Source organism: Eulemur rufifrons, chromosome 2 (assembly GCF_041146395.1).
Source record: "Eulemur rufifrons isolate Redbay chromosome 2, OSU_ERuf_1, whole genome shotgun sequence".
NCBI lineage: Eukaryota > Metazoa > Chordata > Mammalia > Primates > Lemuridae > Eulemur > Eulemur rufifrons.
The window spans coordinates 66332020-66348512 of NC_090984.1; the positions used below are offsets into that span (position 1 = coordinate 66332020).

Here is a 16493-nt window from a genome sequence, read left to right on the forward strand (position 1 = left end):
TATTTTAAATGCAGGATTTAATAGCAATGGAAATAATCATTTATGTCTGATTGAGTGATCATGGAAGTTAGCCATTTCAAGTGTTGAAATGTAAAGCCTCCTCTTAGACTATTATTAGGGTCTCTTAATAAGTACCTCAGCTGTGTCCAATTTTAATTGGTTGATTTATGCACAATTATAATAGTCTTCAAAATGGTATGTATAAATTAAGAGAATCAAGATGTGATTTAAAGTGTATGAGAATTTTCTTAGTGCTTAAAGATAAAGAATTCAGAAATAATGATAGTAAATTTGAAATTAAAAATTAGAAGTAAAAATATCAGGGAAAATGTGTTTTAGAAAATTTCTGGTTAATTTCTCATTTAGCATTTGAAAGTTTACTGTGAGACTAATTAACTGTAGGATAAAATGACACTAATAGATTTATATCTTGATGAGAATGATCCTAAAAAGGACAAGTTTTATCCCTGTTGCTAAGATATATTACTGATCCTTTTATGTAACATTATAGGTTAAAGTATATTTTGTATGTTGCTTCTTTTACAGAGATGCATCTTGGGAATTAGAGGAAAATGCTTATCAAGAGCTTCTGCAGCACTATGAGCATTGTGATGTCCGAAGGTGTCGTTGCAAAGAAGGGCGAGACTATAATGTACCTGATAGGTATTTCTGGAAATTCAGTTGTGCTTAGTGGTTCCTATTTAAACCATCAGCTGAGAAAGTAGGTTTTCTAGTTAGTGAAATGTAGTTTACTCTTAGGATGTTTGAAGTTTTAACTTCTACCTTCTAAAATTGTAAGGCTTAAACTTTTAATGTAAAGAGTGAGAACTGGGCCTGGTGCACAATAAGCACTCATGTTAGCTGCTTTCTTCCTTCTCATTATCAGTGGGCAGAACTATCTGGGGGAGTGGGGAAGACACACACATAGAGGATACACACCAACACACCCATACCCACACAGAGGGATTGATACACGCATATCTATGTGGTGAGGAGGGTATCTGGATTCCTCTCTTGCCACCCACACTTCCATGCACTTTGGGAGCTATATCCATTTCTATACAAAGAGGATGTACTCATACTCACACAAAGAGGACAGAGCCCCACACCACAACCCACACCCATATCCATATAAAAAATAGGAAATATGGACTGTCATATATCACATAACACAGTGGGGAAACATGGAAGGGGGGAACGGGTGACAAAGAATATGAATATGAGCCATGTAGGAAGTCTGGATCCTGTTCAGCTACACAATACCTTAGGTGTCTAAACAAGTTTATTTTAGTAAATATTACTCACATTGAAATTTACTGAAAGCTTCTTCCATATCAGACATGTCGACACAGCAATAATATCCTTACAAGCATAGTTATCTCCAAGTAGAAAGGAAAATTTTTTTCTCCCTTTTAAGAATTCTTTCTGATGTTTTGTATCCTTTGTGTACGTGCTTGTGGGTGTATATGGTGGTATTATTAGTTTAGGTTTTTACATCAAATTAGAGTATATTTAGAGGAGCAGATAATCTGATTAATTTCCTTTGGTAAAAGGATTGGTTGTGTGTGTGTAGCAGAGGTGGTGTTTGAAACTAGACTAATACCAAAATGTAAACATCTACTTTTCTTTATGTCCTCAGCAAATGGGAAATAAAGCGTTGTCAGTGTTGTGGTTCTAGTGGAACACATTTAGCCTGTTCCTCGCTACAATCATGGGAACAAAATTGGGAGTGTTTGGAATGTAGAAGTATTATCTACAATTCAGGTAATATTTTGTAATTTTGAATAAAGGTGTTTATTTACATTTTTAACTGTATTTCTATTAACATTGGAATTTAAATCTGTAGGAGATTTCCAAAAAGCCAAAAAACATGCATTACCCAATTCTAATGTGGGAATTACTGATTGTTTATTGGAAGAGTCATCACCTAAATTACCCAGACAGTCACCTGGAACCCAGAGTAAAGATCTACTAAGGTGTGTATTTTGAATTGGAGAAAAACATAAAAATCTATTTGGAAAAAATTATGACAGGAAATGCTGTATACACTTAGAATATTAACTGATCATACAGTAGTCTGAAAGAGTGTTTTTCAAGCTGCGGGACTCAACATTTGATCATGAAATTATTGCAACCAGCATTAAAAAAACAATATGAAATGGGATAGAATAGAATACAAAATATCAGATTGTATTGAGTGTCGGAAGAATGTATGTGAAATCTTATTGTGTACTGAGTCATGATGTAAAATCTGTTATTAAAGATAATTTTCAAGATAGTTTGAAAAACACTGATCTGAAAATATGCTCAAAATGTTGATTATAGAGTAAGACAGGAAATTAAAATATCAAGCATACCATATGACTTTGTTATAAGAATGGAATCCTGGTTAATATAGAGATGGTTTATTTTTTGATGTTATTTAATCATTGTTTGCTTAATCTATTTATTGTCACTGTCAGCTCTTCCCTTTAGAAAGTTTAAGGTATATTTATAAGTATTATCACATTAGTTATTAACTATCTCCATAAGATAGAAAAATAAATAACTTTCAAAATCATAAACATTTAAACAAGACTGGAGTTCTATCTTTATAATGCGTCAGGTATTTGTTCTATTTTACTTAGGATTTTTAAATTTATGTAGCTTTAGAAAAGCATTGTTAGAGCCTTGCTTTACCCAATAGGGCAAAAGTAGAAAAGTAGAATTATTAGCTAAGCATGTTAAAGTACTTTCTTGTCCAAAAAGTTTCACTAAATAGTTTCACTTCTAAGTTTAAAAACTTAGAAGATGGAAAAGAGAAATTTTGTGAAAATATTTGATAACTGGATTTGCAGACAGGTGGATATTTAGTACCCTTCAAAAAGTAAAAAATTGCTGTTTTAGTGTGCCACTTGTGTGTAACTGAAAAAATGTGTTATAAATATTGTTATAATACTTTTAGTGTCAAAAAGGTGTGTGCATTATTTTTAAATAATTTTAATAGTTGGGATTCCAAAGATGTTACATCAGGGAAGCATGACTCCTTGCTCCTGCTTTAATATGCAGTCAAATTCTAGAAGATAGCATCAGCATTTCCACTTATCCAGGCAGGAGCAAGGAATCAACCTCCTATAACAAGTTGTATTTTCTGAAGAATTATCTCCAAAGGACTTTGGTTTTTATTGAACTTGGATTAATGAAGAGGGGATTGTATGAATACAGAAATAGCATAAGCCTGGCTTCCTCTGAGGCATTATAATGTCTTGAAATGTGACAAATCATACTTGGTATAGAAAGAGGATCTGTGAGCATTGCCTAAAATGAGATTATTTTGAGTACATTAATTCCAGTTACAGATGAAGAAACTAAGGCAGGGAGTGTTTTGTTTTGTTTTGTTTTGTTTGTTTGTTTTTTGAGCTAGTCCGTACAATCAGCTGGATTGTTAAAACATAGATTGCTGGGCCTCATGCCCAGAGATTGTGATTCTGTAGATGTGCTGTGGGGCTTAATAATTTGCATTTCTAACAAGTTCCCAGGTGATGCTGCTACTGCTGGTCTGGGACCACACTTTGAGACTTACTGGTCTAGACTAAAAGGTACTATTTAAGGGATTGTGAATTTGTTTAAAATATGAGCTCTACTGTTAATTATAACTTTATGTTTAAAAATACATCGTATAATCTCTCTTTCTCATATAGTAAGCAGCGATTACATTTGCTTTTTTAAAAAAGGATATAGTGAGGTATGAAATAAGCTAAAAGTAAGCAAGTTTATGTTTTAGTTGTTGGCCAGGAAGGTGAGAGTTTGAGCTTCTGATTCTTAAACCTGAATCCACTGATTGGTCAAATTTGAGATGATCATCTGACAACATTCTTATAAATGATTCTAATTTGGTAGAAGACTGAGGTAAGGAATTAAGAATTTAAAACTCAGGTTGTCAAATAAAGGTTTTTGGTTCCAGTAGCAACCATTGTGTTGCTTTTGGGTGGAAGTTGGGGAAGAATATCCTTACAATCTTTTTTTTTTTCTTCTTTTTTTTTTTTTTTTTTTTTTTTGTTGAGACAGAGTCTCACTTTGTTGCCCAGGCTAGAGTGAGTGCTGTGGCGTCAGCTTAGCTCACAGCAACCTCAGACTCCTCGGCTTAAGCGATCCTACTGCCTCAGCCTCCCGAGTAGCTGGGACTACAGGCATGCACCACCATGCCCGGCTAATTTTTTCTATATAGATTTTTAGTTGTCCATATAATTTCTTTCTATTTTTAGTAGAGACGGGGTCTCGCTCTTGCTCAGGCTGGTCTCGAACTCCTGACCTCGAGCAATCCACCCGCCTCGGCCTCCCAGAGTGCTAGGATTACAGGCGTGAGCCACCGCGCCCGGCCATCTTCTTTTTTTATTGGTTACCTAACTGCTGTTTTGCAAAGTGCTTTAAAGTACTTACCTCTGTTTTTAAATTCATGTTTTATAGGCAAAGCAGCAAATTTAGAAGAGACATTTCGACTATACTGATAGAGTTAGGATTCCAAATTAAAAAAAAAACTAAAAGATTGTATATCAACAAAGCCAATATCTGGAATAGTGCCTTAGATGGATTCAGAAATCAAAACTTTAATCCTTCATATGCAATTGAAGTAGCATATGTTAATGAAAATGACAACTTTGGAAGAGAGCATCCTGGATCAAAGCAAGAATTTCTAAGTCTCTTAATGCAACATCTTGAGAACTCATCATTGTTTGAAGGGTCCTTGTCAAAGAACTTATCTCTAAATTCTCAAGGTAATGATTTTATATATTCTTGTGTATACTATCACTTATATAAAAGAAGAAATAGCTGGTTAGAATTGATATTCAATACCTGTGGTCTAAATATATAATTCACTTTGTTAAACGACAGATAGAATCACAGGAAAAGGGGGCGGGGAGTGATATTTTGAAAAGTAAATTTTATGGTGAAACAATTTTTAAGAATACCTAGACTTTCTTTCTAGCACTATCTCCCTTAAAGTGATTCCATAATTAAGTGTAAGTTATACTTACTTTGTATTCACTCTAATTTCACTTGAATAAACTAGCCAAATGGAGGAGATTGTTTGAACTCTTTTGTGTTCATATATTTGGAATTTGCAGTTGACTTTTTTTTTTTTAACAACATAGGATTTTTATATTCTGGTCCACATGTCAATGTACTTTTGTTTGTAAGAATTTTTTTACACAATTATGTATACAATACTTTTCTGTCTTTACTATTGGTCGTTCTCTTTTAGGAGCTTTTATACCATTTTTATTACAATAGGAAATTTGAAAGAGAATGAGAAGACGTTTCATTCCATTTGAATTTCCTCCTATATTTTCTCCAGAAGTTCCTCACCATTACCTAAAGCTTTATTTTTACTATATACAGTTCATACTCTTTAATTCTAAATTCCTTTAAAGAAAAAAAACCTTCAAGTAATCAGTATTGTTAACTCAAGGCAGCTTTGGTACAGTGGAGAATATATGAATTTAAGTCACAAAATCTGAATTCAAGTTTATACACATCTACTTCAGTAGCTTTATATTCTTCTCCCCCCCCCCCCCCCCCCCTACTGCTCTCCTGTGCAAACTTCTAACTACTTCCTGGACATCTTCTAAATCTTCTTTTGTCTCTTAGCAATCACCTGAGCTCCCCAGAGCGCCCAAACTAGTAGCTCTGGCAGTTTGACAGATTCATGACTTACCACCTCATCTTTTTCCCCTGCCTCTTTCTCAGCCTCCATCTCTAGTCAGTCACCACGTTAATCACTTCCCTGTTGGGACCCACTTTCCCATCAATGCTCCCCACTCAGCTCCACACCACTGCCCTGCCCAGACCTTCCTCATGCCATTCCTGGATGTCTCTCCCCACAGCCTCTGCCCTACCTACCCTGCACACAGGGACCAGATGAGCCTCCTAAGCAGCGGTTGATCACATTATTCCTTTCACTGAAGTCTTCCAGTTCCCTATTGCTACTAAGGCTCCTTAGCATGGACTGCTTTCAGGGCCCCAGCATTTATCTCTAGATTTACTTTCAATTCTTCTTCTTGAGCTCTTTAGGCCAGACTAGTTTACTCACTCTCCCACAAACATGCCACACATTTTCCCCCCTTGAACTTTTCCACAATAACATTAGGTCCCCATTGGTGACTCCTCTAAATTTTACTATTTCAAAACTAAGCTCCAAGCCATCTCTGTGACGTTATCCCTAAATACATCAGCTGATTTCTCCAATTTTGAGTGTATAAATGTTTGTTGATTTTGCATGATGAGATGTGGTGCCTTCTCTAGCAAGCAGATCATAGGACAGCTTCCCTCAGAGTCATGCATTTCCCCAAAGAGAATGTTGTCTGTCCCTCAGCCTACTGTTGTGAGCAACCAAAAGTTGTCTTCTTGACCCTCTCATGGTAGTCCCTGCCCCATCCCCCTCACAGGGTTGTTTAAAGTGAATATGAAAATACTTCATATACTGTTGCCAGTTTATGTTAGGGATGAGCATTAAACAGGAATAAAGACAGGAAAATTGAATCAATTGCAGACTCCTGGCCTGGCACAGTCCTAATCTCAGCATTTTGGGAGGCCAGAAGGATCATTTGAGGACAGGAGTTTGAGACCAGCATGGGCAACATAGCAAGACCCAGTCTCTACCAAAAATTAAAAAATTAGCTAGGCACACTACTGTACTCCAGCATAGGCTATAGAGCAACACCCAGTCTCTAAAAAAATAAAAAATTGCAGGTCCTTAAATTTTAACTTTCTTAAATGATTAAATGTTTTTCTTTAAAACTTTCCTACATTTCATACCTAAAATGACTTTAAAAGTAAATAATTACCCTTTTTGCCATCAAAGATGCATGCATCAAAAAAAAAAAAACACTTCCTTGTCCTTTGCCACCTACTTGTCGAGGCACCTTTGACCTCTGGTTGGCTTTTTGATTTGTTTCTTTTTTGGTTTTTTACTTTTTAGGGTGGTGGTAGTATAGAAAAGTCCTTTTGCTGGCTGTTGCATAAGCACCCCTCCTCAACATGAGCATGATTTGCTGGAATCACTTTGTTATTTCTAGACAAAATGTTATTAACACGTCCCTGATTTAAAGCAAATACTGCTGTCCTTAGCTGGGAAAGGTATATACATACATGAGGTTGTGGCTAGTACCATCATGAAAGTCCCCAGGAGACCTGAATTTCCTCTTGGCCACTGACTTCCTGTGAGACTATTCCCCTCAAGCACCAGGGCCACAGTTTCCTTATGAAGCAGGTGATCCTTAAGGAATTTTTCAGTTCTAGAAACTTCTGTCTAGTTCTGAAAAATGGACTGGCTACAAAAATGCTTTGTCACTTTTTTCTAAAAATATTCACCTTTTTCTAAAAACATTCACCTTTTTCTAAAAATACTTATGGGGGAGAAAAATCAGAATGGATTCAATCAATTACACTAAATCTGTCGGCTCCAAGGGAACAAATAACCCAAGTGGGTGAATGAGTTAAGAAATTTTTTTTTGCAAGCCAGAACAAATCCATAAAAGGATCAGTCTTCCAATAATCCCGACAGGAAGACAGACCAGGATTCTTGTGCCCATTATACAAATGAGAAAACTGAGGTTCAGAAAGTTTAAATGGCTTGCCTCTTGGTAATCAGCCGGTAATCTCAGTAATTTTAGTAATCTTGGTAATAGTCCAATCATCACCACCCTAACTTCACCTCACCTCCCGGTGCTGCCCTAGAGTCCCCTCAGAGGTGGCTGTCCCCCGTCAGTCCAGCTCCAGAAGGCCGGACGGGTAAGGTTGCTCCTACATTCTTAACTACTTATGCTCTCTGGATCTCAGTTTCTTCATCTGTAAAATGTGGCTACCAATATGTAGATTATAAGGTTATTGTTGAAGAGATTTTATTATAAGTTCAGATATTGTTAATGTTACTTATTGACAAATCACTTTCAACAATTAATAGAAAAAATGAAAGAAAAATTTGTATGATTGTCTTTTTGGCACACCAAAGTTGCTAAAACTTTTTAAATGATAATTTAAAAAATATGTAAAGCTGTGAGAACATGGTAAAATAGCATATACTGTTGGGAGTAAATTTGTGCCTTTTGGGAAAATGATTTAGCAATATAGATCAAGAACCTTAAAAATGTTTATGTCCTTTGATCCATTAATTATGTAGGAAATCTGTCCTAATTAAATAATCAAATACATATAAATGAGAATATGTAAACAGATGTTGATTGTAACATAATCTGATATAATTGAAACTGTCACTTAGCCAGTATAGCCAGGTATAGGGGGATGATTTGCATTATAGTATATCTATAAGTTAGTATCGGTGAATTCATTAACTGTAGATTTTGAATAGTATAAGGAAAAGTTTACAATATAGTAAGTGGAAAAAAGCAGAAGTCAAGTTACTTATATGCACATTTATATACACATACTGATACAGATACAATCGTGCATCCCTTAATGGTGTGAATACATTCTGAGAAATGAGTCATGAGGCAATTTGATCATTGTGCAAAGATGTGCTTACACAAACCTGGATGGTGTACCCTACTACACGCCTAGGCTCTATGGTATAGCCTATTGCTCCCAGGCTACAAATCTGTATAGCATGTTACTACACTGAATACTACAGGCAATTGTAACATAATAGGAAGTATTTGTGTACTTCAACATAGAAAAAGTAATGCATAGCACTATGATATTATGATGGTTGTGATATCACTAGGCTAAGTGATAGGAATTTTTCAGGTTCATTATAATCTTAGGGACTACGTTTGTATATTCAGTCTGGTCCTTCATTGGCCAAAATGTCATTATATAATACGTGTCTGTATACCAAAGTGCTTACAATAGTTATTATGGTGTTAGGATTATAGGTGTTTTGTTTTATTTTGTTGTAAGATTTTCTGTATTAAATTTTTCTATAATAGGTTATTACTTTATATTCAGAAAAAAATATATTTTTGTATATTTTAGGTGAGGTCTATATTTTCTACTTGATAGTAGCTGCTAAGAATTGTTATTTTATATTTAATGCTAGATTTTTTGATTAATTTTTTACATATGTATTCAGTAAAAATGATGGTTATCTTATAATAATAAAAGAAGTGTATTCGATGTATTTTCATCTGTATTTACAGCTCTGAAAGAGAATCTTTACTATGAAGCTGGCAAAATGCTTGCCATTTCTTTGGTTCATGGTGGTCCTTCACCTGGTTTCTTTTCTAAAACGTTGTTTAACTGCCTTGTTTATGGACCAGAAAATACCGAACCAATTTTAGACGATGTTTCAGACTTTGATGTGGCACAGATTATAATCAGGGTAAGAAATGTACCTGTTTATTGAAATATAGACTACATTCTAGGTATATTTTAATATAAATGATCTGCAATAGAATAATAATACTCTCTGTAGAGTAAAGGTTGTCAACATACAATATTCTGTTTATTAGTAGAGTTCAAAACTAGTTAAGAGAGACACATAAAAGTCAGAGACTAACGTGCCAAGTTTAACGTTGGTAAAACCAGTTGGATAAGGTGACTTAGATTTGTGATCAAAATGGCTTGCTAACACTCCTCAGAACTAGATGGATTTATCTACCTTGCCAGAGGCAATATGAGACAGGTTCCTTATTGGATGTTAGAAAGTAGATAAAAGTGCACTTTCTTGCAGTCAAGTGGACCTGAAGAGTGGAAGGATTTGTTTGGATCATCAGAATATTTATCTTTCCTCCTACAGGGAGATATGAGTGATCAGTGGAAAGTCCAGGCTGAGTTTCTTCCATGTGGAAACAAGTGGGGGGGGGACTCAATGCTCCCACCTAAAAATAGTTACCATTTATTGAGCGCTTATACCTGACCCTGTACTGCACATGTCACATGTACATTTATTATAATGCTCTAGGAGATAAGTATTGCCTGTATGTTACTGATACAGAAACTAATTGAGGCAATGGAAGCCATTTAACTTTTCCTCCTTAACCTACTTTCTGCTTAAGCATATTCTATCTATTGTCTCAATAGGTAGTATGGTTTAATGACTAAAAACATAGGCTCAGAAGTCACATTTTAGTTTTAATGCCAACTCTAATAACTGCTATATGCTGTGTGACTTTGGGCATGTTAGTTAATCTTATTAGGTCTAAGTTTCTAAACCACAAAGTAAGCATTATTGAGGTGTGAGTTGTTATAACAATTCTGTTTATTTGCCCCAAGACTGTTCATTCTAAAATCATATTTTAAATTGACCCAACTCTTTATTTTCCCTTTTGTCCTCTTTGCCAAAAAAGTGCTTTAACTCCATTGTCTCCACTTCTAATTTCCTATTTATTTCTTAACTTCTTATAATCTTCTCTTCCCACCACCGCTCTCAGGTTAGCTAGTTCAGAGCTTGTATCCAGGGATCTACGTATCCAAAGACATTTCTTTTCTAATTTTTCATCTTCTCTGACTTCTGCAATTACTACCTTCTTAGAATTCCTCTCTACATTTTATTTAATATTGTACTCCCTCCTATTTTTGGCTACTACTTACTGTTTTGTTTAATACTACTCCTTGTCCCTGAAACTTTGGGGATTTTCAGTGTTGTCTTAACAATCCTCATTCTATATTCCTCGGAAAGCTTTTATCTCCCATAGCCCTTCTTGAATGATTTATAGACATATATTTTTGAGTCCCCAGACTTTTATATGCAGATAAGATATGGGTCTTGCTCTGGCCAAAGTGGAAGAAGTTTTAAAAAAAAAAAAAAGAAAAAAAAAAGATCTGGATCTTGCTAGCACATTGAAACTAATATGTTTAAGACAAAAGTAATTTTTTCCCCAGTTTTTTTTTTTTTTTGCCTGTTTGCTTGTTTCCAAGCCATCCTGGAGAAAGAATCATTTTTATTCTTCCATTTTCCAGTTGGATGTCAAGTTGGCTGTCTCTAAGAGTGGCTTATCTTCAATCTTTCCTTCTTAATTCTAGTGTGCCTGCTATACCAAACTCGAATTTTATCTAGGCTTAACAATTAGGTTGTTATTCTATAAATAATATTCTTATTGAAGAATATTCTTCCAAAAGTGCAGTTTTGACCACATTGCTTTCTTCCTTGGGAATCCTCAATGGCTTCTCATCTCATTGCCTATTAAACAAATTTAAGCTCTTCCTCAGAGCATTTAGTACCTGACTCTCTTGGTGGTTTTATCTACTCCAGTCTCTGTACTTCCTATCCACTGTTTGTTCATTCATTTAATCAACAAATACTATGTACCCCATATGTTTTATCAGTGAAGATGGAATAGTGAACCAAAGACCCTAATTTCTTAGAATTTACATTTTAGAGGGAACACAGAAGATAAATAAATATAACATACTATCTTGTAGAACAATGTATTATAAAGATAAACATAACAATAAAAGAAAGGAAATCAATAATGGTTGGGGTTTATATAAGTTAAGGGTTAAGCTACGCTTCTGTATCAAGTAGACCCAAAAAGTGGCTCAAAAAAGGCAGATGTTTATTGCTCTCTAAAATCTGTTGTATAGATTTTAGGGTAGGTGGCAAATTATGGCCTAAGTCTGGCCCTGCTGCCTCTTTTTAAAATGGTTTATTGGGCCGGGCGCGGTGGCTCACGCCTGTAATCCCAGCACTCTGGGAGGCCGAGGTGGGAGGATCGCTCAGGGTCAGGAGTTCAAGACCAGCCTGAGCAAGAGCGAGACCTCATCTCTACTAAAAATAGAAAGAAATTATCTGGCCAACTAAACATATATGTAGAAAAAATTAGCCGGGCATGGTGGCACATGCCTGTAGTCCCAGCTACTTGGGAGGCTGAGGCAGGAGCATCGCTTGAGCCCAGGAGTTGGAGGTTTCTGTGAGCAAGGCTGACGCCACGGCACCCCACCCCCAGGCAGAGTGAGACTCTGTCTCAAAAAAAAAAAATAAATAAATAAAAAATGGTTTATTGGAACACAGTCATGCCTATTTATTATGTGTCTGACTGCTTTCACACTACAGTGGCAGAGTTGAGTAAGTGTGACAGACACCAGATGATTCCAAAAGCATAAAATACTACATAGCCCTTTACAGAAATGGTCCCTATTTTAAAAATACAGTTGTGATGTACAAAATCATCTAAGGAATGGGTTCCTTCCTCTCATTGTTGTGTAATCATTTAGGATATTGTCTTCATCCACATGGTTGATTCTTGCTCTTAAGGGAGAAAGTGGAAGTAGAGATCAGGCAAATTTTTGAGACATTGCTTCTATTTACATCCCCTTGAATGAATGTTAGTCCCATAGCCACACTTAGCTGCAGGAAGATTGGCAATGTACTCACGGTTTTGGGGGATGAGACAATGTTTTGGTTTGATACCCAACTATTGTTAGTCTGACAGAGTGTAAAGATAGTATTTTGAACAGAGTAGTCATGAAAAACTTCTGAGATTTCGGCAGAGATTTGAAATGAATGAGGGAATCATGTAAATCTCTGTGAGAAGAATGTTTTGGGAAAAAAATAGCAAGTAAATTTTCCATTAATAGATTATTGAGTGCCTCCTATTTCTACCTTTCTCCCTCTGGACCTTTCTTTAAGAGCTAACCTATATGAAAGTGTCTGGCATATAAATGGTCAAGTATTTCTTTGTTTATGCTATTTACTGACATATTGTTTTGATAAAATTCTATCCATCTTTTAATTCTCAGCTGTTACTCTTTCTCTTTTACGAAATCTCAGGTCATCTGCCTTGCCTCTCTAGTGCTATATAACTTTTCTGTCAGTTGTATCCTTTTATATAAATAATTTCCTGTAATAAAGTGGCATTATGCTCTAGATTTCCTGAAGGCAGAAATATACAATATTTGTTGAACTGTATTATCAGATAATCTAGAAAAATATTTCTTGGTATTCTTTCACTCCACGCTGATGTACTCAGAAATTGAATATAAGATAATACATGTCATATGAAATGTAAATGTCACTCACAAGTAAGTGATTAAAGTGGGTATATTTTCTCCTTCATTACAGATAAATACTGCAACAAATATGGCTGACTTAAAGTCAGTAATAAATGAATGCTATAACTACCTAGAGTTTATTGGATGTCTCAGACTTACAACAACATTAAGTGATAAACCCATGTTGGTAAAAGACATACTTGTATACCATGTAATTAAGAGAGTCCAAGCACCCTTTGAAAGGTAAGTTGTTTATGTGTGAAAGATTCACTCAAATTACATGTTTAAAGTGCTTCATTGTCTTATATTGTGAGGTATATTTGGTAATAAATATAAATGTTTATCTCAGGAAAAAATTAAAATGCTACTTAAAATTAGTACTTTAAAATACACCTCTTTAGGATGATTACTATTCTGAACATTCTATACAGAATTGCATAAATGTGTGATGATTTCGTAGAAGTAATAATTACATCAATTTATAATTATTTTTCTAAAAATATTATTTTAAAAACTCTTACCACGTGAGCCAACTATTCTTTCTCTGTTCATTCATTTAATAACTATTGAACACTTGTCATCTGCTAGATAATGTAAATACTGACCATTCTTTGACAAGGTAGATGTGATTCTTGTTCTTCTTTAGTTTAGAACACTGGTCTTCAAACTTTTTGTGCCAATATCTTTTAAGTTCGACAACTTAAAAGTATTACCGCACACTCTTCTTTTTTTTTTTTTTTTTTTGAGACACTGTCTGACTCTGTTCTCTCTACCCCAGACTGAACTGCAGTGGCATCATCATAGCTCACTGCAGCCACAGACTCCTGGACTCAAAGCCATCCTCCTGCCTATATAATCACCACCCAGATCTAATAATTATTAACCTGTGCCAGTCTTGTTCATCTATACCTTACCCTTGTTATTGACTCCAGTATTATTTTCAAGCAAATACCAGATACTATATCATCTCAAACATGATTAATTCAATTTTATTAAAAAGACTTTACTGTTATTAACCCACAGATTTAAATATACTTGATGTGTTTAAAACCATCATAGTTGTTATTCTTACTAAAATTTATATTGTCTTTTTGGCCAATATAAGCCTCTTTATGTTTCTTTTGATATGAACCTTAATGATCTTTGAGAGCTTTCTTGCTATATGATATGACAAGGTGTTTCAGACTCATTTTATACATTCTGGTCAAAGGAACCCCTTTTTTTTACGGGAAGTGGTATCCACAGTCTGGATGTTAGGGGTGCTCATTTTTGCCAGGTTGATCATTGTATCCCTTTTCAGTGGTCCCAACCTAGAAAATATAGGGGTTTTGCTTTTTTTTTTTTGATTTTGGTTTTGATTTTTTTAAGATAAAATGTATCATGAGTTTATACTGACACTTCAAATTCATTACTACATAATTTTTACTTAACTTTTTCTTTGTCTCATGTTGAAAATTCCAATTCTCAAAGTACTGGAGAATTAGAGGATGAGGTAATTATTCACTTGATTTATTCCAGATTTTATAAACAGCAATTCTAGATCAACAATATTAATATCATTAAGAACATATAATATTACTAAAAACATATTAAAATTTATTTTTCTTTTTGTTCTAAGGCTGTACTGTCAAATTACTATACTTATAAGTCACTAGGAATAGTCTCTGTGTTATACTACTAAATGGGCATACTTTTCATTATTTTTAGTGATTAATTTTTATTAAAATTTCATTTTATTTTAAAACTATGCAAAGTATTTGCATAGTTCCAAATTCATATCCATAGGACTATATTGAAAGGACTTAGCTCTATGATATAAAGTATATTCAAAAATATGTAGGTTTCATTCTTACCATGTCCATCTTCCATCCCCTTATGAGGTAACCACTTTGACATCTTTCCGTGGCTTATCTTTCAATTACTTTTCTTTTTAATGGTAACAGATAGATATATGTGTATGTCTGTGTTTTAGTCCATTTTGTGCTGCTATAACAGAATACCTGAGACTGGGTAATTTATAAACGAAAGAAATTTATTTCTCTCAGTTCTGTGATAGATGCTAGGAAGCCCAATGGCATGCTGCCCAACATCTGGTGAGAGCCTTCTAGTTGTGTCATAACATTGTGGAAGAGCAAGTGAGCACACAAGGCAGAGAAATTGGAAATTTAGAAATGGCTGAACTCATCCTTTTTATCAGGAGCCCACTCCTGCAATAACTAATGTACTCTCATGATGCATTAATCCATTCATAAGGGCAGAGCCCCCATAACCTAATCTCTCTTAAAGGTCCCATCTCCCAATACCATTATGTTGGCCATTAAATTTCAACATGAGGTTTGGAGGAGATATTCAAACCATACCATTCCACCCTTGCTCCTCCCCCCAAACTCATGTCCTCACATACAAAATACATTCATTTCATGTCAGTAGCCCCAAAAGTACAGAGTCTCATCTAAATCAGATATGGGTGAGATTCTGGGAAAATTCATCCTGAGGCAAATTCCCACTAGCTGTTACCCTGTGAAATCAAAACAAGTTAGCTACTTCCAAAATACAAGGATGAAGACAGGCATAGGATAGACATTCCCATTCTAAAAGGGAGGAATAGGCACATAGAAAAGGGGAACTGGTTGTAAGCAAGTTCAAAACTCAACAGGGGAAAAAAACATTAAATCTTCAGCTCCAGAATAATCTCGTTTGATTCCATTTCCCATATCCTGGGCACACTGGGGCAGGGGTTGAGCCCCTAGGGCTTTGCTGGACTCAGTCCTTGCTTCAGCTCTCAGGTTGGAGTCTTAGCCTCTCTCAAGCTGGAGTTGCATTTTGGTGGCCCTACAGTTTTGAGATCTCAGGGGCTGTCCCACTCCCATAGTTCCACTAGGCAGTACACTAGTAGGGACTCTCTGTGACAATTCCACCCTTGTGTTAAGCTTCTGCCTGAGCCCCCAGGCTATCTCTGACATCCTTTGAAATCTAGGTGGAAGTAGTCCTGGCCCTATACTCTTACATTCTGTATGCCTAAAGAATTAGCACCACATGGACACCTCCAAGGCATGAGATGGCCAATGGAGGGCACCCTGATCTCATCTCCCAAAACCATTCTGCGGTTCTAGAGCTCTGGGCCTGTGATGGAAGGGGCAGCCTCAGAGATCTCTGAAATACTTTCAGGGTCTTTCTCCCATTGTGTTGATGTATATTACTTGGCTCCCTTCTGTCCATGGTAATTTCTAGCAAATAGTTAGTTGCTTGGCCACACCCTTAGTATTCTCTTCTGAACTCACTTTTTCACTCTTTACATGGCCAGGCTGCAAATTTTCTAAATTTTTCCATTGTGCTTCTCTTTTCATTATAAAGTCCATCCTTAAATCATTTCTTTCCTCTTTGGATAAAAGTAGCCACCCAGCATCCTGAATGCTGTACCGCTTAGTTATTTATTCTGCCAGATACCCTATCACTCTTAAGTTCTGCCTTCCATAGAGTCCTAGAACATGGACACAATTCAGCAATGTGTTTGCTACTTTTGGAAATGGCCTTTACTCTAACTTTCCATACTTGGTTCCTCATTT

General features: G+C 35.5%; 1 protein-coding gene across 1 annotated transcript in view; it reads left to right on the forward strand.

Moving 5' to 3' along the window:
- G2E3 (G2/M-phase specific E3 ubiquitin protein ligase) overlaps positions 1 to 16493 on the forward strand; it is a 59263-nt gene that overhangs the window by 35494 nt on the left and 7276 nt on the right. The window contains exons 8-13 of the mRNA XM_069463965.1: positions 547 to 663; positions 1640 to 1764; positions 1847 to 1976; positions 4447 to 4754; positions 9135 to 9316; positions 12998 to 13170. Coding sequence (XP_069320066.1) covers positions 547 to 663; positions 1640 to 1764; positions 1847 to 1976; positions 4447 to 4754; positions 9135 to 9316; positions 12998 to 13170 — 1035 coding nt within the window. The remainder of the gene's footprint in view (positions 1 to 546; positions 664 to 1639; positions 1765 to 1846; positions 1977 to 4446; positions 4755 to 9134; positions 9317 to 12997; positions 13171 to 16493) is intronic.